This window comes from Euleptes europaea, chromosome 1, assembly GCF_029931775.1.
Source record: "Euleptes europaea isolate rEulEur1 chromosome 1, rEulEur1.hap1, whole genome shotgun sequence".
Taxonomy (NCBI): domain Eukaryota; kingdom Metazoa; phylum Chordata; class Lepidosauria; order Squamata; family Sphaerodactylidae; genus Euleptes; species Euleptes europaea.
Window position 1 is genome coordinate 174,073,106 of NC_079312.1, and position 24,416 is coordinate 174,097,521.

The following is a 24,416-nucleotide window of genomic DNA, read 5'->3' on the forward strand; positions in this document are numbered from 1 at the left end:
TGGCATGGAACCACAAGGGACTCTCCTGAGGCTTTCGCAGCCGTGCCGGGGAGCCCAGCGCGGCCCACCCTGCCCAGGCCCGGCCCAAGAAGGAGCCCCCGGCCCGGCCTTCACACCTTCCCTAGGCCGTCCCCCTCGGCCCTCGTCTCCCCAGGCCGCCGCCAATCCCCCGCCGCCTTCGCTCACCTGGCCGAGCGGGCGGCGGGACGACGAGGCGACTCGCCCGACGCTCCCCCGGGGCCGCCTTCAGCGGGACCCGCCTGGCAAGATGGCGGCGGCGGCTGCGCAGCGCCCTCCCGTCGTCCCCTCCGTCTTGAAGGCCGTCGGCGACAACCGGGCCGCCCGGCTTCCTCTGCGCCTGCGCCGGCCCGCCCGCCGCGAGACGCCATTGGCTCGGGCCGCCCCGCAGCGCCCGCCCCGCTCTGCGACGCCATTGGAGGGAAGCCCGTCCGCGCGCGCCCTCGGACCAATCCGCGTCGGCCGGCTCGCCGTGGCGAGAGGCTCGTGCGCGCGCCGGCGGTTTAAAGCGAGCCGGCTGAATGAAAACAAACAAAAAACACACAAACAAACACACAAACGGGGCGTGGAAGCAACGGGGAGAGTGCCGGCATGGCTCCAGCTGAAGCTGGAGGGTGAGAGATTCCAAACACATAAAAGGATCACACAACGCATCGTTCAGTGGTGGAACTCCCTGCCGCAGGATGGGGTGACGGCTGCCAACATGGAAGGCTTGAAGAGGGGAGTGGGCATGTTCATGGAGGATGGGGCCATCCATGGCTACTCGTCCAAATGGATATCATCATGATGCATACCTATTCTCCCCAGGATCAGAGGAGCATGCCTATTATATTGTCGAAGGCTTTCACGGAAAGAGTTCATTGGTTCTTGTAGGTTGTCCGGGCTGTGTGACTGTGGTCTTGGTATTTTCTTTCCTGGCGTTTCGCCAGCAGCTGTGGCTGGCATCTTCAGAGGAGTAACACTGAAGGACAGTGTCTCTCAGTGTCAAGCGTGTAGGAAGAGTAATATATAGTCAGAAAGGGTTGGGTTTGAGCTGAATCATTGTCCTGCAAAAAGTATCAAAGGTAATGTGCTAATCATTGTCCTGTAAGTATCAAGATAATGTGCTAATGAGGGTGTGGTATGTTAATATGGAACCATTGTATCCTGAACTGATCCGTTAATGTGTGAAATCCAAAGCTAATCTGCATGGCTATTGTGGACTGTAGCCTTTGTTAGTCTGGAGGTTTTCAGGACAGGAAGCCAAGCCTTATTCATTATTGTCCTGAAAACCTCCAGACTAACAAAGATTACAGTCCACAATAGCCATGCAGATTAGCTTTGGATTTCACACATTAACGGATCACTTCAGGATACAATGGTTCCATATTAACATACCATACCCTCATTAGCACATTATCTTGATACTTACAGGACAATGATTAGCACATTGATACTTTTTGCAGGACAATGATTCAGCTCAAACCCAACCCCTTTCTGACTATATATTACTCTTCCTACACGCTTGACATTGAGAGACACTGTCCTTCAGTGTTACTCCTCTGAAGATGCCTGCCACAGCTGCTGGCGAAACGTCAGGAAAGAAAATACCAAGACCACGGTCACACAGCCCGGATAACCTACAAGAACCATGCCTATTATGTTAGGGGCCGTAGAACAAAGGCAGGGTAATGCTGCTGCAGTCATCTTGCTTGTGGGCTTCCTAGAGGCACCTGGTTGGCCACTGTGTGAATACACTGCTGGACTTGATGGACCTTCGTCTGATCCAGCATGGCCGTTCTTATGATAGGGTTAACCCTAATTCCTATTGCATTGTCTATTGAATATCCCGTCCTGTTGATTGTATTGACTCACTCTGCAATCCATCTTGAGTCCCAGGGAGAAAGGTGGACTATATATAATGTAAATAAAGAATCTTTCCAATAATTTGTGTGTCTCTGACCTGCATCCCAAATCTTGAATTAATAATATGCTGAAGCTCAGGAGAACGTACTTTGACTCGCTTCGATGAAGGAACTCAGTTCTCCCCCTGCCTGCCAAGGATTATCTGCTTAATTGTGGAAGGCATTGTTTACTAGTCCAAGAATCCAATGGCTCATGTAAATCCAAGAATCCAATGGCTCATGTAAATTTATGCTGGAATGCACCCAGCATAACTTTACATGAACCAGAGCTCCTCTCATCAGATGCTTGCAAAGGCCTATGAATTTATATTAAAGTCTGCAAACAACAGAAGGAGTAGATCACAACGGGTAGCCTCTGCATTGGACAAACAGGCCAGTCCCTGCGACAAAGATTGAATGGACATACTGGTAAATCTGACATTAAAAACCACCACATTCAGAAACCAGTGGGGGGACATTTTAACCCAGAAAATTCAGTTGCTGATTTAAGAGTTGCAGTTCTCTTACAAAGGGAAATTTCAAAGGGAGATTAGAAAGAATTACAATCTGCTGAATTACAACTAATAATGAAGCTCAAGACTATGCATTCTCCAGGATTTAATAGCGATCTGAGATTCCTGTCTCATTACCAAAGCTGATTTCACCACACCTACCACCTCTCTGCATATTACACCTAATCCATTCATGTTTGCTAATGTCATTTACTTGCTTTTAACATTTATTTGCTTTTAACATCTAGGAAAAGTTGAGGGCAGCAGGAGAAGTGGAAGACCCAACAAGAGATGGATTGACTCAATAAAGGAAGCCACAGCCTTCAGTTTGCAAGATCTGAACAAGGCTGTCAAAGATAGGACATTTTTTGGAGGACTTTCATTCATAGGGTCGCCATGAGTCGGAAGTGACTTGACGGCACTTAACACACACACCATTTACATTGCCATTGTGTGTCTAATTCATTCGGCTCGATTTAAGGATAGATGGGATCACATTCTAGCTGTATCTGATCTGTGGCTCAAGAAAGCTCGTACCCTGCCAGAAAATGTTGTTAAGTCTTTAAGGTGCTACTGGACTCTGGCTCTTCTCTATTGCTAGTAACAGACGGAGGGGGGAACTTTACAAAGGGAGACCAGTTTTAAATAACAGCGAACCAGAATTATAATTCACTTTTCTGGCGCGTTACCGGCTTAAACAGCAATTAATGGCCTGTTAACCCGTGTTGCATCGTAACGCGCCGTCTCTCCATTCTTTCTAGCGGAGGAAGGAGAATGGAATTTTACCCTTTAAATTGTTTTTTTTTAAGTCGGAGGGCATTAATTTTCCTTTTTTTTTCCCCTTCCCTTTAAGGTCAGAGCCTTTCCTGGCGCCGTTACGAGTAGCGGAGTCTTTTTTCCCCCCGCCCTTTCCGGTGAAGGGGTTGATTTCCGCTTCCGGTGGGAGGGGGGTTTGTTGACCATGGCGGCCTGGAGGGGTATAGCGGGCGTGCAGAGGTTGCTGGGGTTACCGAGGCTGGCGGCCCGCGCGGCCTCCTCCGGCTCTGCCGCCGGCTCTGCCGCCCTCCAGGTGCCCCCGGGGGCCAGCCGGACGCGGGCGGCGCCGGCGCACGCTGATGACGACGACGAGGAGGAGGTCCCCGTTTACTTTAAGGTGAGAAGGGGCGGCGCTGGTGGGGCTCACCTGGGCGGAGGAAGGCCAGGTAAGTGGCAGCTAAGGGTAGGGCGTCTGCTCCTGTGGAGACACTAGTAATTTTTGAAAAGGGGGGAAAAAATTGTGCTGCTTTTATTCTTTTTAAAGAGAAGCCTGGAATCTGTGACTGACCAGCATCTCTTCTCACTCAACGTGCTAGGCTGGTGATCCCCAGCGTGGTGCCTGTGGGGTACCGTTGATAAGCCTGTATTATTGTATCTATTCCCAATGATAATAAACACAGTAGGAGGTTGAGAGTTCAAAGCAGTTTGTTTATTAGGCCCAATATACACACCCGGGTGAAAATTGCCCCAAATGCGCAGGACAATTCACACACACATCAAAGGAGTGCAAGCACGGATATAATCTTTGGTAGTGGGAGGTACAAAAGACGGAATACATGGCGTCAACACATAGAACCAATAATAGATATTTAAGGATTTGAATACCCTATTAGAGATTCAGAGGCGTTACATAGAAATGGTGATCTCATTCTCACTAATGAGCAGTGAAGACCCATATTCCCAAGTGCTTCTCTATTACTGCAGTTCTTCTTATCTTGGACCCTGGCAGCTGCCAAGGCTAACTAAGAGGGTTCCTAGCTGGTTCTTATCTCTGGAAAACCAGCTTATGTAAGCATACTAAGGCCATTTATGGATTCTTTAATTAGCTTCTAACTAAGGAGCAACAGTGGGCCTCTTATACTTGAGGCCTGTAACATATGCAAGTGCTTGGTGTAACTATACAAGCCACCTCTGATATGCTGAGTGTGGCATGTTCATGAGTGCAGATATACTTTATTGAGTACAAAGAATATATTTCAAATCAAAGAATACATTTCCAATACATTTCCCATAGCATATAATGATTTCAGGCATTACACCATGGGGCGTACTATTAGAAGAAGAGTTGGTTTTTATATGCCGATTTTCCTCTACCACTTAAGGAAGAATCAGACCGGCTTTCAATCACCTTCCCTTCTCCTCTCCGCAACAGCCATCCTGTGAGGGAGGTGAAGCTAAGAGAGCTGTGACTACCCAGTGGCGGACTGGCCAGGGTGTCAGCTTGCCCGATGGCAACACCCCCCCCCCCAATCATTAGACAATATGTTAAAAATGTTAATGAACTTTTAGTAGTTTGAAAATATAATAGGTTTATTTAAAAAATTAAAAATTCTGTTGTAACAATCTGTATTTACAATTAGTATCTACTTTATACTGTCAGTAATATGTACAATATGTGTGTGTGTAAAGTGCCTTCAAGTTGCAGCCGACTTACTGTAATTATTAAAAATATAATTTTTTTGCAAAAAAATTAATTGTACTTTTTTCCCACTTATATATTTTTTGAAAATTTTCATTCATTTGAAAATAGAGAGCCAGCATGGTGTAGTGCAGGGGTGTCTAACTCAATTGTTACAAGGGCCGGATATGACATAAATGTCAGTTAGTCGGACCTGGCCATGCCTCGCCAGCCCATATCGAGAGTGGGGAGGGTGGCTGCCCTAGCTGGCTCGCGGGCCAGATAAAAGCTCTTAAGGGGCCGGATCCGCCCCCTGGGCCTTATGTTTGACACCCCTGGTATAGTGGTTAAAGGCGGGGGTTTGGAGCAGTGGAGTCTGATCTGGAGAAGCGGGTTTTTTTCCCCACTCCTCCACATGAGCACCTGCTTGGCCACTGTGTGAACAGACAGCTGGACTTGATGGGCCTTGGTCTGATTCAGCATGGCTTTTCTTATGTTCTTGTGTATATCTCCCCTTAGAGCTTCATGTATTTACCACTGAAAGCACCAGTAGACTACTCGTATACCTCAGGTACAGAGTGCCTGAATTTTGATAGGGATGGGAAAATCCTAGGTTCTAGGGCACCTAAAATTTAACAGCTAGGCAATGGTTTTCTGTCTAGGTTCAGGACTGAACTAGTATTGGTTCTCATGTGTTTCAGTCCAAAGCTGATCTGAGGTGTGTGTGTCTTTAACTTGCTTTTGCACATCTTTAAAAGGGAAGTAGCCCTATCCTCCATGACTTGTTTCTGACAGCTATTAGGCATGGTGAAATGCAGAATGTTCAGAAGCAAGTACACCTTTAAGGAGGCTAAGGATAAATAAAGGGGTTGTAGATGGTTCTGCAGATTGTTCTTGGGAAGTCTCTATTTAACCAGAAAGGTAAGCAGGATGTCAAAAGGTTATGAGTAGGCTATGGGTTAGGAAATACCTGGAGATTTTTGGGGCGGAGCATGAATCGGGTGGGGTTTGGGGAGGGTCTTCAATGTATAATGCCATAGAATCCACCTTCCAAAGCTGCCATTTTTTCCAGTTGAATTGTTCTCTATTGGCTGGAGATCAGTTGTAATCCCAGGAAATCTCCAGCTACTACCTGGAAGTTGGCAACCCTAGTTATGAGATATGGTGGGCTGATCAGTACTAGTCTAGCGGATGCCCTGTAAGCTACCTTGAACCACAGGGACTGGAATGTTTGTATATGTAGAACCCTCAGTTTGGGGATTCTCTTATTTGTTCTCATACAGATATTGGTTATTTAGAAATTGCTATATAATTGGAATATAAATACAATTTTGTTTCAAAACGCTATAGATTTGGTCTATAACATGGTTCTTTAAGTGGATTTCTTTAGCCACAGTGTTATGGTTTGGTTGTCAACTACCTGGAGGTTGGCAATCCTAGTTATGAGGTATGGTGGGCTGATCAATACTAGTCTAGCGGTTGCCTCGTAAGCCACCTTGAATCACAAGGAACATCTCATAAATGTTTTGATGAATAAATTAAAACCGTGGCAGAGAATGAAGCAGGGCAATCCTAAATGCAATTACAGCCTTCTAAGACCATTGTGGGCTTAGAAGGGTGTGATTGTTTAGGATTGCACTGGAATTCTAGCCTAAGTGTAATGCAGGGGGGTCAGCTTGTTAAGTATGAGTGCGGATGCTTTGGCTTGTCCCATTCAGGGCCTCTGCCAGTAGGTTTTGTGCAGGAGAGCATAACATCAATGATGGCCATCTAGGTGGACGGGAAACCCCATAGATGTGGGGGAGGGGGCTAAATGCTAGAAACTGCAAGCTATGCCTATGGAGACTCCACAGCTGATTCAGGCTTCTTGTGTGGTTTTCGTGGTGGTCAGATTGTCTTATTGTACAAAGAACAGATAGGATAGGCAAGGCTAAAGCGCTGTGGTCTTTTTAGTTCAGAGAAAAAGGTGACTGAAGGTTAACATGACTGAGGTTGGCAACATCATGCATGGTGGGGAGAAAGTGGCTTTAAAGGGGGTCTAAATAGATTCATGGAGTTTGTGTGTGTGGTTAAGTATCATCAAATTGCTTCTTACTCATGGCGACCCTATGAATCAGTGTCCTCCAAAACATCCTACCTTTAACAGCCTTGCTCAGGTCTTGCAAACTGAGGGACGTGGCTTCTTTTATAGAGTAAATCCATCTCTTGTTGGGTCTTCCTCTTTTCCTGCTGCCTTCAACTTTTCCTAGCATGATTGTCTTTTCCAGTGACTCTTTTCCAGTGACTCGTGGAGTTTAGGTCCATCAATTGCTGGTAACAAAGAGAAATAAAAGGGCTGCACCAGTAACAGGAGATAAAAATAAGGCCAAGGGCAGTGGTGCAAAATAGGTTAAAGTAGTCCTTCAAATGAGCATAAATTCTCAATGCTCATTTGAAGGACTACTGTAATAACTACAGATCCCCCTGAAGAAGCTCTCGGGCGAAACGCGTAGGGAAATTCTATTGTGAGAAATCAAGAAATGTTTTTACCTATTTTGCCCCATTGGTCTCAGCCTTATGTTTATCGCCCATCAATTGCTGCTAGCCATGGTGAGTAAAAGGAACCTCCATATTCAGAGGCAGTAAACCTCTGAGACCCTGTGTTGGGAGGCAGCATTGGGGGGAAGGCCTTGGCTGCTTTGTCCTGTTGGCCCTCTGCTGTGTGCCACAGGATGCTGGACTAGATGGGGCAGTGCTCCGATCCAGCAGAGCTCTTCTTACGTTCTTAAGTGGACAGAGAGGTTTCTCTCCCATAATAGCAGAACTCAGGGGCACCCTATGTAACTGGTTGGCTGTAGATTCAAGATAAACCACCACACCATGCTGGCTGTCCCATAAGATAGGGGAGGGGGCATGGCTCAGTGGTAGAGCATCTTCTTGGCAGGCAGTGGCTCAGTAGTAGAGCATCTGCTTGGCAGGCAGAAGGTCCCAGGTTCAATCCCCGGGATCTCCAGTTAAAGGGACTAGGCAAGTAGGTGAAAGACCTCTGCCTGAGACCCTGGAGAGCTGCTGCCGGTCTGAGTAGACAATACTGACTTTGATGGACCAAGGGTCTGATTCAATAGAAGGCAGCTTCATGTTTTAATGTGTTCTACCAAAGGGAATACTACAGTGCGCAAGGAGTACTTGTGCGGTAGAACTTCCACTAGACTTAGTTTTTAAAGGGGGTTTTTTTTTTTTTTTTTGCCAAACTTCTGGAAAATAGGTCAGCCACTGGCTTTTAGTCATAGACACAGCATGGGACCTCTTGGGTCTGAGTCAGAATGCTTTTGAATGTCAGGTGCAGGAGGGGGGCAGCCGGCAGAGGAGAGCTTATTGGTAGAGGGCCTTGCTTATGGGCTTCCCTGGGGCATTCGACTGACCATGCTGGGAACAGAATGCTGGTTTAGATGGACCCACTGGCTGTTAAGAGAGCTCCTCCTCCTGAGCCTGTCTTTCTGTTCCCTGTACTTGCCCTGCCATGACCTGAATGGGCAAGGCTACTCAGATCTCGGAAGCTAAGCGGGGTTGGCCCAGGTTAATACTGGGATGGGAGACCACCAGGGAAGTTCAGGGTTGTTACTCAGAGGCAGGCAGTGGCAAACCACCTATTCCCTTGAAAACATGAGGGGTCGCCATAAGTCAACTGAGGTTTGACTGTGCTTTCCACCACCTACTTGCACTGTTCCCCCAGATGTAGTGTTCTCTGGTATATGTTTAGTTCTTCTTGTGCTGAACAAACTTATGGGAGAGCCAGCATGGTGTAGTGGTTAAGAGTGGTGGTTTGGAGCATTGGACTCTAATCTGGAGAACCAGGTTTGATTCCCCACTCCTCCACATGAGTGGCGGATGCTAATCTGGTGAACTGGATTGGTTTCCCCACTCCTACACATGAAGCCAGCTGGGTGACCTTGGGCTAGACACAGCTCTCTTAGAGCTCTCTCAGCCCCACCTACCTCACAAGGTGTCTGTTGTGGGAAGGTGAAGGTGATTGTAAGCTGGTTTGATTCTCAAGTGGTAGAGAAAGCCGGCATATAAAAACCAACTCTTCTTCTTCTACCATCAACTGTTTCTGATCCTCCACTATCTCTTCCCGTGGGAGGATTTCCAGATCTTTCAAAATTACCGCTTTTGTCAAAGCGCCCTCTCAGAAGGCTCACACGAGTCCTTAAGGTGGGTTTCGGCCTCTGCGTTGTGGCTGCTTGGATATCCCACGTGGCCGCTTGGTGGTGCTGTAGATCCATATTGGCAAAGAGACAGATGGGCTTTCTCCACAGCTGCAGCCTGCCTTTATTGCCGGTCCTGGCCCCTCCGTAGCTGTGGTGCCTCAGGGAAATGTTAAATATCAGGGCAACAGTGCTGGTGTTACTCACATTTACCACCGTGAGTTTCGTTGCAGTGCTCAGTTTGATGCCACTTCAATGACTTAAGTGAGGCCGAGGCTGTTGGATTCTCTTTATGCCTGTTGCGTCTTGGTAGGACAGCTGCTGTTTGCTGTGGAGAGAAATCAAAACATCCCACTTTTATTAGGAAGGCAGAGAATATTGCATTCATATTTCATAGATTTGGAAGGGGCCACCAGGGCCATCTAGTCCAACCCCCTGCACAATGCAGGAAATTCACAACTATCTCCCCACACACACACCCCAGTGACCCCCTACTCCACGCCCAGAAGATGGCCAGGATGCCCTCCCTCTCATGATCTGCCTAAGGTCATAGAATCAGCATTGCTGACAGATGGCCATCTAGACTCAGCTTAAAAACCTCCAGGGAAGGAGAGCTCCCCACCTCCCAAGGAAGCCTGTTCCACTGAGGAACCGCTCTAACTGTTAGGAAATTCTTCCTAATGTCTTCTCCCCTGCAGTAATTTCAACATTATCCGTGCACATAGGGCATTCATGCACAATATAGCATCCTCTCTCATAGAGTCCTGTTGGAATTTAACTATTCCTGGATTTTTTCCCCTGGTGATGCCTAGTGGAGTCTTACGGTTCTTCTTCCTTTGCAGGGGATTAGGGGTCACGTTGCCACACCTCAAAACTCAATTGACGTTTTTTATTTTCTTTCAAAGGCAAGGATGGTTCTACTCGCTCTCTGGCAAAATCACTTTAAAGAGGACCCGTATTTTTGTCTCGAGGGCGGGCTGGTAGCACACACCCTGCCCACTCACATGAACACATGAAGCTGTCTTATACTGAATCAGACCCTTGGTCCGTCAGTCAGTATTGTCTACTCAGACTGGCAGCGGCTCTCCAGGGTCTCAGGCAGGGGTCTTTCGCATCACCTACTTTCCTGGTCCCTTTAACTGGAGATGCCGGGGATTGAACCTGGGACCTTCTGCATGCCAAGCAGAGGCTCTATTGCTGAGCCGCAGCCCCTCCCCGGGCAACAGGGCTCCCTCGTCCCCTCCCTACATCATCCCAGTGGCCCTGCTGGAGTTTGGTTCCTAAACGTCTGAATCCTTTGTTCCTCTGCACAAGCCGAGATGTGAGCGAATGGCAGAGAATGGCTCAGGTGCCATCACTAGAGGCTTTGGGCAAGCTCTCCTCTTGGGTTATGGCACGGGTGTCAAACATAAGGCCCGCGGGCCGGATCCGGCCCCTTGGGAGCTCTTATCCGGCCTGTGAGCCAGCCGAGGCAGCCACCCCCCCCCCCCACACACACACACACTCTCGATCTGGGCTGGTGAGGCAGGGCCCAGCCTTACCAAGTGACATTTATGTCACATCCGCCCTCGTAACAATGGCGGGGTCTGGAGACCAAGTCCTATGACAAAAGGTTGAAGGAGCTGGGTATGTTTAGCTTGGAGAGGAGAGGACTGAGGAGTGATATAACCTTCAAGTACTTGAAAGGCTGTCATAGAGAGGAGGGTGCCGAGTTGCTTTCTGTTGCCCCAGAAGGTTGGACCAGAACCAAAGGGTTGAAATTAAATCAAAAGAGTTTCCATTTGGACATTAGGAAGAACTTTCTAACAGAGCAGTTCCTCAGTGGAACAGGCTTCCTCGGGAGGTCGCAGGCTCTCCTTCCCTGGAGGTTTTTAAGTAGAAGCTTGATGGCCATCTGTCAGCAATGCTGATTCTATGACCTTAGGCAGATGATGAGAGGGAGGGCACCTTGGCCATCTTTTGGGCATGGAGTAGGGGTCACTGTGTGTGTGTGTGGGGAGGGAGGTAGCTGTGAATTTCCTGCATTGTGCAGAGGGTTGGACTAGATGACCCTTGTGGTCCCTTCCAACTCTATGATTCTATGAGTTCGACACCCCTAGGTTATGGCATGAGGCGGGGGGCTTTGCTCGTCTCTTGTAGAGTGCAGCAGAGAGACGCAATAAGGCGGAAAGTTCTGCTGAAGTTTCTGCAGCTGTTCTCATTGGAAGCGGCAGGGCATAATGACCCTTTGGCCTCGGCAGGGCATAATGACCCTTTGGCCTCGTTCCCCGGCTCGAACAGAGGAGGGCAGCTTAAAGGGGCTGATTGGCTTTTGGGGCTATGCTTGGGGCCAGGTGGATAGTTTTCTGCTGCCAGTGGCCTGCCCCCGTACCAAATGCCAGAAGATATCCATGCTCGTCCCTTTAATGGGCGCTGGCATCTCTGAGGTGCACTGATTCCCGTGGCCATAGATTCCTCCATTGGTAGCGATCTCCTTCTAGCCACTGGCTTGAGCAAGAAGAGCGAGACACTTGAGTAGATTTTGGGGCTGGCCTTTCCCATACGTTGGCATGAAGCAGCGCGCTTCAGGCACACTATCATCCTGCCTCCAGCATTCATCTCTCCGTGTCATTAATAAAAACGAGGCCCAGAGCGGGGAGAAAGACTTATGTGTGTAGGAAGGATCGTTTTGATTTTACGCTTCAGCTGTGATAAATGCTCGAGGATGACAGTATGGATATTGCGGTCTGTGATGGAGTGCCTGGGCAAACGCAAGCAAAGCAGAGCACAGTTTTCTCCCCCAGAATCCGGCAAGGTAGCTTCTTGTTTATATCAAATGAGTCATTTACTTTTATTTCAGCAGAGGCAGCCCGGCTGTAAGACAAATCGAAGGGGCTGCCTGTAGGTTTTATGCCTCAGGTCCCTCGATGGCTCGGGCAGTTCAGCCCGAGACGTCTTGTTTGGGAAATCCAGCCAGTCATTTGTCTCAGTCCCATCTTTCCCCCCTTCTCCTGCAATTATTCTTGACCCGATTTTAGTTCCCTCTTTCTTTTCCTTTTTAAACGTCGTCGCTAGTTGACAGGAGTCTGCATCTAGAGCTGCAAATTTCATTAGAGTGTGAAGTATCTGAAGATGGAGCTGGGTAGATGCGGCGAAGAGGAGGAGTTCGGCCTGTGTGCAAGTCTTCCAGCTTGGTTTCATTACTGGGGTATATGTGAGAACATAAGAAAGGCCATGCTGGATCAGACCAAGGCCCATGAAGTCCAGCAGTCTCTCCACACAGTGGCCAACCAGGTGCCTCTAGGAAGCCCCCAAACAAGACGACTGCAGCAGCATTATCCTGCCTATATTTCACAGCACCTAATATATTAGGCATGTTCCTCTGATCCTGAATAGGTATGCATCATGACTAGTATCCATTTTAACTAATAGCCAGGGATAGCCCCATCCTCCATAAGAACATAAGGAAAGCCCTGCTGGATCAGACCCAGGCCCATCAAGTCCAGCAGTCTGTTCACACAGCGGCCAACCAGGTGCCTCTAGGAAGCCCACAAGTAAGATGACTGCAGCAGCAGCATCCTGCCTGTGTTCCACAGCATCTAATATGATAGGCACGCTCCTCTGATCCTGGAGAGAACAGGTATGCCTCATGGCTAGAAAATGGATAGAGAGAACATTAGAAGAGCCCAGTGGTCCACCCAGCCCAGGATCCTGCTTCAGAGAGTGGCCTTCCAGGTGCCCTCGAAAGCCCACACACAGGGCAAAGAGGCCCAAGGCCCAGACGTTCTCTCCCAGCAGCTGGGATTCAGAGGTTTACTGACTCCAAATATGTATGAGAGAGATGAAACACGGAGATCTGTTGATTTCAGCCCATCTTGTTTGTTTTTTAAAACCCTAATTACATCCAACCTTCAATTTCAAGGGGAGTGGTTGAACACACATGAAGCTGCCTTCTACTGAATCAGACCCTTGGTCCATCAAAGTCAGGGTTGTCTACTCAGACCAGCAGCAGCTCTCCAGGGTCTCAGGCAGAGGTCTTTCACATCACCTACTTGCCTGGTCCCTTTAACTGGAGATGCCGGGGATTGAACCTGGGACCTTCTGCATGCTAAGCAGATGCTCTGTTACTGAGCCACAGCCCCGCCCCTCCAGAAGAACCACAGGTTGCACATTAGAGAGTCACATGTGGCTCCTGAGCCACTGGGTATCACTGTTGCTCACAGCTGAAGGCCACCCCATAGATCAGGGGTGTCAAACGTAAGGGGTGTCAAACACACAGGCTCTTGCCCAGATTCTCTTGCCTTTCTAAGGAAGGGAAGGTAGTAAATTGGTAGGGGAGCAGCAGTAGACTCCTAACGGGTGGAGAGCCCAAAGCGGAATGTCCAGGTGTAGAGAGCCAGCATGGTGTAGGGGTTAAGAGCGGTAGTTTGGAGCAGTGGGTTCTGATCCGGAGAACCAGGTTTGATTCCCCACTTCTCCACATGAGCAGCAGATGCTAATCTAGTGAACCGGATTGGTTTCCCCACTCCTACACATGAAGCCAGCTGGGTGACCTGGGGAGGGGCTGTGGCTCAGTGGTAGAGCCTCTGCTTGGCATGCAGAAGGTCCCAGGTTCAATCCCCAGCATCTCCAGTTAAAGGAAGTAGACAAGTAGGTGATGGGAAAGACCCCTGCCTGAGACCCTGGAGAGCTGCTGCCAGTCTGAGTAGACAGTACTGACTTTGATGGACCAAGGGTCTGATTCGGTATAAGGCAGCTTTATGTGTATTATCCGGACCTTGGGCTAGTCACAGCTCTGTCAGAGCTCTCTCAGCCCCACCTACCTCACATGGTGTCTGTTGTGGGGAGGGGAAGGGAAGGTGGTTGTAAGCCGGTTTCATTCATCCTTAAGTGGTAGAGAAAGTCGGCATATAAAAACCAACTCTTCTTGTTTGTGGGCTTTCTAGAGGCACCTGGTTGGCCACTGTGTGAACAGACTGCTGGACTTGTTGGACCTTGGTCTGATCCAGCAGGGCCTTTCTTATGTTCTTCTGTCAGCAAGGGCTTCGAGGCGAATTGGACTGTGAGCGGTCCTGTCCTTGTTGCCTCTCTTGTCGCCTGTCAGCCCTCTTCCCTTCCCATTCATCATCCTATAAATCTGAGCAGAGCACCAGCTGCAACTGCTGACGCCCCTGGTCCAGTTTCCTTTTTTGGAACCTGTTTCCTAATCCCGGCACGGCGTTCTCGCGGGTCAGCGGGAATGTGGCGCGGTTGCAGACGCTTTTTTTTGCCTCGGCTAAATCAGGCAGTCCCTTTCCTCGCACTTGTTGGCAGATGGCTTCTCGAGGCATTATAGGGGTGCCACAGTGTGCCCGCTTGCTAATACTTCCCACCATCACCCGCACGAGAACAACTGGGGCCAGAGGCTGCGGACCAGATGAGCCAAATCCTGGCCTCTGGCGGTGTGGAGCAGCTGTGGTTGTGCAGGGCGTAAGGACTTCAATTTTGGCTTTGGCAGATCTGTGTGCGCTCCCTGGTGGGCTGGGCTCGCAGCCAGCAGATGGGGTGGATAGATGGCCGGGATATTAGTCCCAAAGAGAAACAAAAGGGCCGCACCAGTTCAGGCTTGATTTGATCTAGAACTCCCTTATTTTGGTTTTTTTTGGGGGGGGGTCAGATGCTGCCTCGTATTCAGAAATCCATGCATGAAGAGAAAGGAGCACATGGTGAAAAAAGGATCTAACCTAGTCCTCTCGTAGATGGCAGGGAATTGTATGTGGCTTAGGTGGTCACAAGAGAGCAAATGAAGCTGCCTTACACTGAATCGGAACATTGGTCCATCAAAGATAGTACTGCCTACTCAGACTGGCAGTGGCTCTCCGGGGTCTCAGGTAGAGGTCTTTCACATCACCTACTGCCTGGTCCTTTTAAAGTGGAGGTGCCGGGAACTGAACCTGGAACCTTCTGCGTGCAAAATTCAGGCTCTTCCACTGAACCGCAGCCCCTCCCCCAAAGAGAGACTGACTCCCCCCACCCCACCCCCGTTCAGATTTCGTCTCTGCTGTGAATTTCTCGGGCAGCCTTAGACAATCGCCTCTCCCTTGGCTTCACCCCCAGCCAATTTGGGGATAACAATATTGACTTTGTGGTATTGCTGTGAGGTCTGCAAGAAGAAATTTGATGTGAAGCATTCAGCACAATCTGAAGCACTATAGAAGTGCTGCATGGTGTAGTGGTTAAGAGCGGTGGTCTGGAGCGGTGGACTCTGATCTGGAGAACCGGGTTTCATTCCCCACTCCTCCACATGAGCGGCGGAGGCTAATCTGGTGAACTGGATTTGTTTCCCCACTCCTCCACGAGAAGCCAGCTGGGTGACCTTGGGCTAGTCACAGTTCTGTCAGAGCTCTCTCAGCCCCACCTACCTCACAGGGTGTCTGTTGTGGGGAGGGGAAGGTAAGGTGATTGTAAGTCGGTTTGAGTCTCCCTTAAGTGGTAGAGAAAGTCGGCATTTAGAAACCAACTCGTCTTCTAATTTGTGGTCTGAAGTAGTACAATCCCAGAAGGACTGCCCTGTGCCGGTTTCCCGCCCCCCCTTTTTTTGGGGGTGTTTTGTTTTTTTGCTGAATGTGCACCACAGCCTGTTTTATATTCTTTGATTCTAGTACACCTCAGGGCTGGAGTGCATGCTTGCCCATGGAGATTAATGGTAGGCTGCATATTTGGCATGGGGGGTCACAGATCAGACCTTTTGGGACGCAGATGGGCCATTAGTGGCTTGCTATTGCAGCTGCCAAGCTGTAGCTAGAGTGAAGAAGAGTTGGTTTTTATATGCTGACTTTCTCTAGCTTTTAAGGACAATCAAAGCAGCTTACAATCTTCCCTTCCTGTCCCCACAGCAGGCACCTTGTGAGGTAGGTGGGGCTGAGAGAGTTCGGAGAGACTGGTGACTAGTACAAGGTCACCCAGCAGGCTTCATGTGTAGGAGCAGGAAAACCAACCTGCTTCACCAGATTAGAGTCTGCCGCTCATGGGGAGGAGTAGGGAATTGAACCTGGTTCACCAGACTAGAGTCCACCGCTCCTAACCACTACACCACACTGGCTAATATGAACTAGTATTTGGAGGGGGAGGTGTCTTCCAGGAAATACCACAAATAGCTTACTCGGTTCTTCTTTGCACAGTCTCTCCCAATTAGCACTTGACTCCCAGGTTTCCTCAAGTGAAAGACAGGACCTTGTTAAATAGTTCCTGACAATGTCCTTGTTTTAGGTTTGGACATATGCAAACCAGTGACCCTCATCCCAGCTGTTGTCTTTTATGTTCTATTACTAACCTTCACCATTTAAAAAAGACCTATTTCCAGTGGACTTCATACATATCCAATCCACCTTTATTTATCCTTTAAGCAGCTCACCAACTCCTTCTGATTTCTTGGAGGGGGGGTTCTGTTTTTGCATAGTGCTGACTGCTTCATAGACCCACAGACAAACTCAAGATTCTTTCCCCCTTACTGCATATAAAACCTACTGGTTTGCAGCTCTATTTGCATATATTTAGCACATTTTTAAAGAAAAACGGAACACTATAACCCCAAAAGGAGTAAGTGTGTGTGCATGCTAGATATATAGAACAAGAGGGCATCACAGAGGCAACGAGAGATAGACCAGAACAGCTTAACCTCCTGTTAACAGAGGTACTCTGGCCTGAGCGTACCCTTTTCACCCAGCCTGTAGCAGTAAATGTGTGTATGTGGCAGGGAGCCAAGGCCATTTACTTGCATGATAGGGTATTAAGCACATTGCTTGCGCTTATCTGCCAAAAATTGCAATGCATGAGCCAACTTTAGAATTGCACATTTATATTGGGTGAGATTCTGGCCTTCAAATTGCTTTTTTCCCCTGTTGTTGTAAGAGAGACCTAGTGGTGCTGGAGAAAGATCTGTAGCAGTCAGGCTTGGGACTAACGTGGATACCCACTGATCAAATTAGCATTATAACCTCTTCAGGGCACGACCTGTTTAGAGGGGTTTTTTGTTTGAGTCATTGCAAAGTTCCATGCACAATAATGCACTCTATATCTAGGGATCCGGAACATACAAAGGAATAGTTTCATCAGTGGATCAGAACTTAGAAGGGCAAAAACCCATAACACCTTTGGGAAGAGGGCATCGTTTCAGTCCTTGAGACCCCGCAGTCTGAGTAGACAGCACAGAACTTGATGGACCAGTGGTCTGATTCCGTGGAAGGCAGCTTGATGTATCCAGAGTATCTGAAGATCTATGTGTGCCCCCGCCCCAGCAACATGCTTTGAGGTCAAGGCATGGAGCCGTTCTGAAGGAATAGACCTTTCCTGAAATTAAGTTAGTTGGGAGCTGCTGGAGAGCCTTCCAGCTGCAACCCCAAAACACTGGAATCTCCTCCTCTCCAGAGGCGAATGGCACGATCCCTGCAGGCCTTCTGGACTAAACTGAAGATATATGTGTAGCCTAGAAGGCCGTTAGAGTTGAACAGGTTGATTTGTGGAATGTGGCCTGCCGATTTCTGTTGTGCCGCATATTTTAGGTTGATGTTTTTCATGCAATTATTTTTTCTTGTTAGAGTTTTATGTTTGAACATAAGAACATAAGAAAGGCCTTGCTGGATCAGACGAAGGCCCATCAAGTCCAGCAGTCTGTTCACACAGTGGCCACCCAGGTGCCTCAAGGTAAAGGTCCCCTTTGCAAGCACTGGGTCATTCCTGACCCATGGGGTGACGTCACATCCCAATGTTTCCAAGGCAGACTTTGTTTACGGGGTGGTTTGCCCGTGCCTTCCCCAGTCATCTTCCCTTTACCCCCAGCAAGCTGGGTACTCATTTCACCTACCTTGGAAGGATGGAAGGCTGAGTCAACCTTGAGCCGGCTACCTGAAACCGACTTCTGTCGGGATCGAACTCAGGTCGTGAGCAGAGCTTTTGACTGCAGTACTGCAGCTTAACACTCTGCGCCACGGGTAGGAAGCCACAAACAAGACGACTGCAGCAGCACCATCCTGCCTGTGTTCTACAGCACCTAATATAATAGGCATGCTCCTCTGATACTAGAGTATAGGTATGCATCATGACTAGTATCCATTTTAACTAATAGTAGCCATGAATACCTCTTTCCTCCATGAATATGTCCACTCCCTTCTTAAAGCCTTCCAAATTGGCAGCCATCACCACATCCTGGGGCAGGGAGTTCCACAAGTTAATTATGTGTTGTGTGAAAAAATACTTCCTTTTATGTTTTGACTCTGTCACCCTCCAGCTTCAACAGATGACCTCGCTTTCTAGTATTATGGGAGAGGGAGAAAAACTCCCTGTCCATTCTCTCCAAACCATGCATAATTTTATAGACCTCTATCATGTCTCCCCTTAGTCGCCTTCTTTCCAAGCTAAACAGCCCTAAGCGTCTTAACCGCTCCCTATAGGACAGTTGCTCTAGTCTCCTAATCATTTTGGTTGCTCTTTTCTGTACCTTCTCAAGCTCTGTAATATCCTTTTTTAGGTGTGGTGACCAGAAATGTACACAGTATTCCAAGTGTGGTCTCACCAGAGATTTGTACAAGGACAGTATGATATCAGCAGTTTTATTCTCTATTCCTCGTCTAATTATGGCCAGCATGGAATTTGCCTTTTTTACAGCAGCCGCACACTGGGTTGACATCTTCATTGAGCTATCCACTACCACCCCAAGATCCCTTTCTTGGTCTGTTGCTGCCAGCACAGATCCCATTAGTGTATATGTGAAGTTTGGAACTGCCTTGGGGCCCTTTTCAGGCCAAAAGGTAGCGTACAGGTTGAGTATCCCTTATCCGGACATCCAATATCAAGACCGACTCGAAAACCAGACTTTTTGCACCGACACCCAGGCGTTACTCACAGGCCCTCAGCAGCACGCCGTGTGCTTTCTGATGGTTCGATGTACACAACTATTAAAAATATTGTTTAAAATCACATTCAGGCTGTATGGATAAAGTGTATATAAAACATAAACAAATTTCGTGTTTAGACTTGGGACCCATCCCCAAGGTATCTCATTATGTATATGCAAATGTTCCAGAATATGGAAAGATCTGAAATACGGACCTCTTCTGGTCCCATGCATTCCGGATGAGGGATACTCCTGTATAAACCTCCTAAAATAAACAAGCAGGGGACCTGCAAGGACTCAGGGGGAGGTATCGTCGCCCCACCCTGTTGGCCTCTGATCCCCCAGTCTTGTTCACGTTCTTCTTGGTCTTTCTTCCACCTTTTAAAAATTATTATGACCCCAGTTGCTGTGTACTTCTTCCCTGTGTCCTGGCCATTTACCCCACTGTCTTTTTTCTTTCCCTCATAAGAACATAACATAAGAAAGGCCCTGCTGGATCAGACCAAGGCCCATCAAGTCCAGCAGTCTGTTCACACAGTGGCCAACTCATAGCCCCAGCAGTTCTTATTTCTCCCCCTTCCCATCATCTCAGCGTTCCTATTTTTATTCTTACCCCTCAGTTACTGCCTTCCCCTTGTCCAGGCACAAAACAGTTTTTTCTGTCCTTGAAGACTGCACATAAGTAGACATGACTTTCTGCTTTGGGGCTTTTTAAACCCCTTCCCTCTCGTTAAAAAATCCCAGGTGTAGGTTTTTCCTGAGGTTTGCAGGAGCATCTACCTTAGCTCATGATGGTCCCATTGTGGGGAGTTTTTCATTCGCATGGTGAAGGAATTGAATGTGCTAGTAAATAAGCCATGGTTAGGAGATAAGAGCTGCGGACTCTAACCTGGAGAATCTGGTTTGATTCCCTGCTCCTCCACATGAGTGGCAGACTTTAATCTAGAGATTCAGGTTTGATTCCCCACTCCTCCACATGAGCAGCAGTCTCTAATCTGGAGAACTGGGTTTGATTCCCCATTCCGCATGAAGCACGCTGGGTGACCTTGGGCCAGTCACAGTTCTCTCTGAACTCTCTCATCCCCACCTACCTCACAAGGTGTCTGTTGTGGGGAGAGGAAGGGAAGGAGATTGTAAGCCAGGTAGAGTCTCCTTAAAAGTAGAGAAAATGGGGGTATAAAAACTAACTCTTCTTTTTCTTCTAAGTCTCCAGTGGGTAAGGGAATGCCTCCCTTCATGGAACTGGTGGGATGGGATCACGGCCTGCTTCCCCCAAAAAATGAACAGTTAAGAAGCTCTTTTTTTATATATAATATTTTTATTATTTTTTCAAGTATATAAACAGTTCAACAATTGATAAAAGTCGTCAAAAAGAAGTAAAAAGCAATGAGTTATTGTTGAAAATACAAATATATTAAAATAAAACAGTTAAGAAGCTCTTAAGGAGCCCCGTGGCGCAGAGTGGTAAACTGCAGGCCTACAGTCCAACGCTCTGCTCACAACCTGAGTTTGATCCTACAGAAGTCGGTTTCAGGTAGCCGGCTCAAGATTGACTCAGCCTTCCATCCTTTCCAAGGTCGGTAAAATGAGTACCCAGCTTGCTGGGGGTAAAGGGAAGATGACTGGGGAAGGCACGGGCAAACCACCCGTAAAACAAAGTCTGCCTTGGAAACGTCGGGATGTGACATCACCCCATGGGTGCTTGCACATGGTGCTTGCACATGGGACCTTTACCTTTTAAGAAGCTCTTGCTGTAGGGGGAAGAAATAAGATTCCCCGACTTGGCTGTACCGCTGCCATAAATCTCCTGCCAGGTTCGCTTTCACAACCGTTCTCTCATCATACCCCCTGAAGTGACGTTAACCAGGAGCCAGAACAGACTTGTACCCTTCGCGCTAGATGGAAATGTGACAAGACGCCCGAGCATCTTGGGAGCAATTTTGAACCTGGCTCCATAATTAGCGCTCAGCACTGCGCGGGCTGGGGGGGGGGAGGCGGGGGCGCCCGCGCCTGTCTGTTAAAAGAGGCACATCGATTGCCGCTGCGTCTTTTAGGCAGGAGTTGGTTTTCGTCGCTTCGGGCGATGTTTTACACAGGGCTCTGTGTGACAGCGTTGATGCCACGCGGGGAAGGCAGCCGGCTGTGGAGCCCTGGGGGTAGCCATCTATTAGGCCCAGGGGAAATTAACTGTAGCGACTGCCACGTTTCTGATGGCTCAGGAGGGGCCATGGGGGAAGGGGGGGGGAATAAATTTGTGCTTGAGAAATTTTCCACCGAGGAATAGGTAGTTTGTGAGGTGAGGAAAATGCCTCTGCTGGTGGGACAGTCGTCAGGGCGGATTACCTGTCCGTATCTCTGGAGGGTGATAACTCGTTTTAAATGGCGCCTCATCATGTCTGCGGTCATACTTTTCCTGTTCCAGCTGCTTTTATTTATCTATTTACTTAGTTTATATCCCTCTTTTCTCCCCAAATGGGGACCCAAAGTAGCTTACAACATTCTCTCCTTCTCCGTTTTACCTTCGCAAAACCCCTAAGTGGTAGGTTAGGCCGGGAGGAAGAAGAGTTGGTCTTTATATGCCAACTTTCTCTACCACTTAAGAAGAAGAGTTTGTTTTTATATGCCGCTTAAGGGAGACCCAAACCAGCTTACAATCACCTTCCCTTCCCCTCCTCACAATGGACACCCTGTGAGATAGGTGAGGCTGAGAGAGCCCGAAGAGAGCTGTGACTAGCCCAAGGTCACCCAGCTGGCTTCGTGTGGAGGAGCAGGGAAACCAATCCAGTTCACCAGGTTAGCCTCCGCCACTCATGTGGAGGAGTGGGGGAATCAAACCCGGTCCTCCAGATCAGAGTCCACCGCTCCAAAACACTGCTCTTGACCACTATACCATGCTGGCTGTCCCATCTGTCTCTCCCCCAAAGGGAGATTTATTTATTCTACAATTTCAGAAGATCCCCACAATTATGTGTGTGTGGGGGGAAGAGCCGAGGATAGAAGCCTTCAAAGAGAGGATGGTAAAAGCCATGGGGCAATTTCAGGAGGCAACGGCCAGATTTTTTCCCCTGGAAGACTTAGTGGTTGTTTGGACTGGCCTTGAAAGATATTCCACATGAGCTTAACGAAGGCTATTTAATCTGTGTTTGTATGAAAGCTCTGCCATGTCCACACACAAAGCTGCCTTATCCAGAGTCAGACCCCTGGTCCATCAAGCTCAGTCTTCCGCTCTGCCTGGCAGCAGCTCTCTATTGTCTCTGGTGGAGGTCTTTCATCCACCTGATCATTTTTAACTGGGGAAGCCAGGGATCGAACCTGGGACTTTTTGCGTGCAAAGCAGAGGCACTTCCACTGAGCCACCCCTCATTTCTTTCTTCAAGGTTTTTACTCTTCCCAAACCTAGCGTGCGGTAGGTTAGAAATGCAGACTCCGCTCTGCTTCTGAATGGCCTGTGGGTTGTAATACTGACTGAACCGAACTGAACGCTGCTCGACAGTATGAAGAGAACATCCCACAATACTTAGCCCTTTCTCTTCCTCCTGTATCATGGCAACTTTTTTTCCCATTCCCTGATGGGCTGGGAAAGAATATCCAGCCTTTCTCGCTTAGGCTGTATTACCTCCTAGCGTGAGATCTTGCCATGTGTCAGATTGAATCCACCCAGATTTCCCGCTGCCGAAAAAGGGGGTCCTTCTTACCACCCTGGAGGATCGCGGGACTTGTGTGTACAAAAGCCACACGGGTTGGGTGGGGGCTGTAGGAAGGAGTGGATCTGGGTGGGGATAAATGAAAAAAGTTGCCTGGGTCGATCCCAAAGTCTTCCCCCCACCCCGCAACCTCCAAGTCCTTTTTCTCTTTGCTGTCTTGTATCTTCCTGGATGGTCAATCCAGATTTCAGCTCCTGGAAACAGTTGGTCCTTTCTGTTTTTACACAGAAGCTTGGGGGGGGGGCATTTTTACTAGGCGGTGGAAGGGTCAGTAGTAGCTGCCTCATCTGGTTGTATTAGTGCCGCGCTAGTCTCAGTAGTCTGGGAGAGGCTGCTTATCCTGTTCTAGTACTGTTATTTGATGGATGTGCAACACAAAAGGATAAAGAAGAAAGCTGTTCTTTTTTTATTCCCCCCCAAGCCCTTGCTGTGTGGGAAAGAACATAGTGTGTCGGCAGCGGGGCTGCCAATAATTTAAAGAATTTCATTTGATTCATCAGCAGCGTTTTGAAACCCGCCATTGATCAGTTAAACACTGTAGATTTCCCAAACCTCTGTAACGGGTGCTGACTTGAAATCCCAAAGGGAAGGGTGAATTAAGGTAGAATTTACTAAAGAAGCACATTTCTGCTTAATATTTTGGAGGGAAGGGCTGCCTTCCAAGGTTTTCTCTCGTTCATTCCCTGTTGAAGTAACACACCGGGACCAAAGTAGTCTTAGGAACAATTAGTGGAACAAACAGTTCACAGCCTTGCTGATCTGAAATTGTTTTCCCGCCAATTAAGGTTGGAGGACAATTGGCAGTCTAAAGTTGGCACCCTGGGGTTATTCTTTCAGTCATGAACACACATGAAGCTGCCTTATACTTAATCAGACCCTTGGTCCATCAGGTCGGTATTGTCTACTCAGACCGGCAGCGGCTCTCCAGGGTCTCAGGCAGGGGTCTTTCACATCACCTACTTGCCTAGTCCATTTAACTGGAGATGCCGGGGATTGAACCTAGGACCTTCTGCATGCCAAACAGAGGCTCTACCACTGAGCACAGCACCTCCCCTAATATCCGGGGGTGGAGCCAGGGGAAGGGACCTCCTGTGCCCAAAGCGTCCCCGGCAGAAGCTTGTCCAACCTCTTGGTAACGTTCAAGAGAAAGGGGTTTCTTGATCACCTCTGGCGAATTAGAATGTCTTCAGTTCAAGCATCCTTGGAATTTTGCTTTATGTTCTATTTATATTGTAAGCACCCTTGAGTTCCGTAAGGTAGAAAGGTGGCCCGTGAACGTTTTAAATAAATAAATGTAAATGTGGTCGTGCTTATGGGGATGAAGCTCACTTTAATCTTTGGCCTCAGATCTCTTTGGTGGGCCTCCTTAAGCAGTAAATTGGTCCCCCAGTTTACTGTCTTGAACTGTTTGGGTGTGAAACAGTTTTCCAGGTTGCTGCAGAAAGCCTGAGTTCCAAGTGGATCTGTTCCTCCCACCCTCTAACAGCAAGGACCTGTTTTCCTCCATAAGCGAAAGCGGGCATACCGGCTCCTATATCTATATCCCTTTTGTGCCAGTTCTTCTATTTAACAGCATGAGAACCAGAAGGAGCTGCCCCCCCCAAGAGCTCCCCTGTTGACATCAGAGGAGCGAAACTGTGGACAAAGGAAAAGAGACACAGAGAAAGACTAGTTTAAAAGCACAGAGAGATACCCTTAGAATTGGATGGAGTGTTTCTGAGGTGTAGCAGCAGGGGTTAAGAACATTAGAAAAGCCCTGCTGGATCAGACCCAGGCCCATCAAGTCCAGCAGTCTGTTTACACAGTGGCCAACCAGGAGCCTCTAGGAAGC

General features: G+C 48.4%; 1 protein-coding gene across 1 annotated transcript in view; it reads left to right on the forward strand.

The window, feature by feature from the left end:
- Positions 1-3,367: 3,367 nt before the first annotated feature.
- NDUFB11 (NADH:ubiquinone oxidoreductase subunit B11) overlaps positions 3,368-24,416 on the forward strand; it is a 53,250-nt gene continuing 32,201 nt past the window's right edge. The window contains exon 1 of the mRNA XM_056867347.1: positions 3,368-3,566. Coding sequence (XP_056723325.1) covers positions 3,375-3,566 — 192 coding nt within the window. The 5' untranslated portion in view covers positions 3,368-3,374. The remainder of the gene's footprint in view (positions 3,567-24,416) is intronic.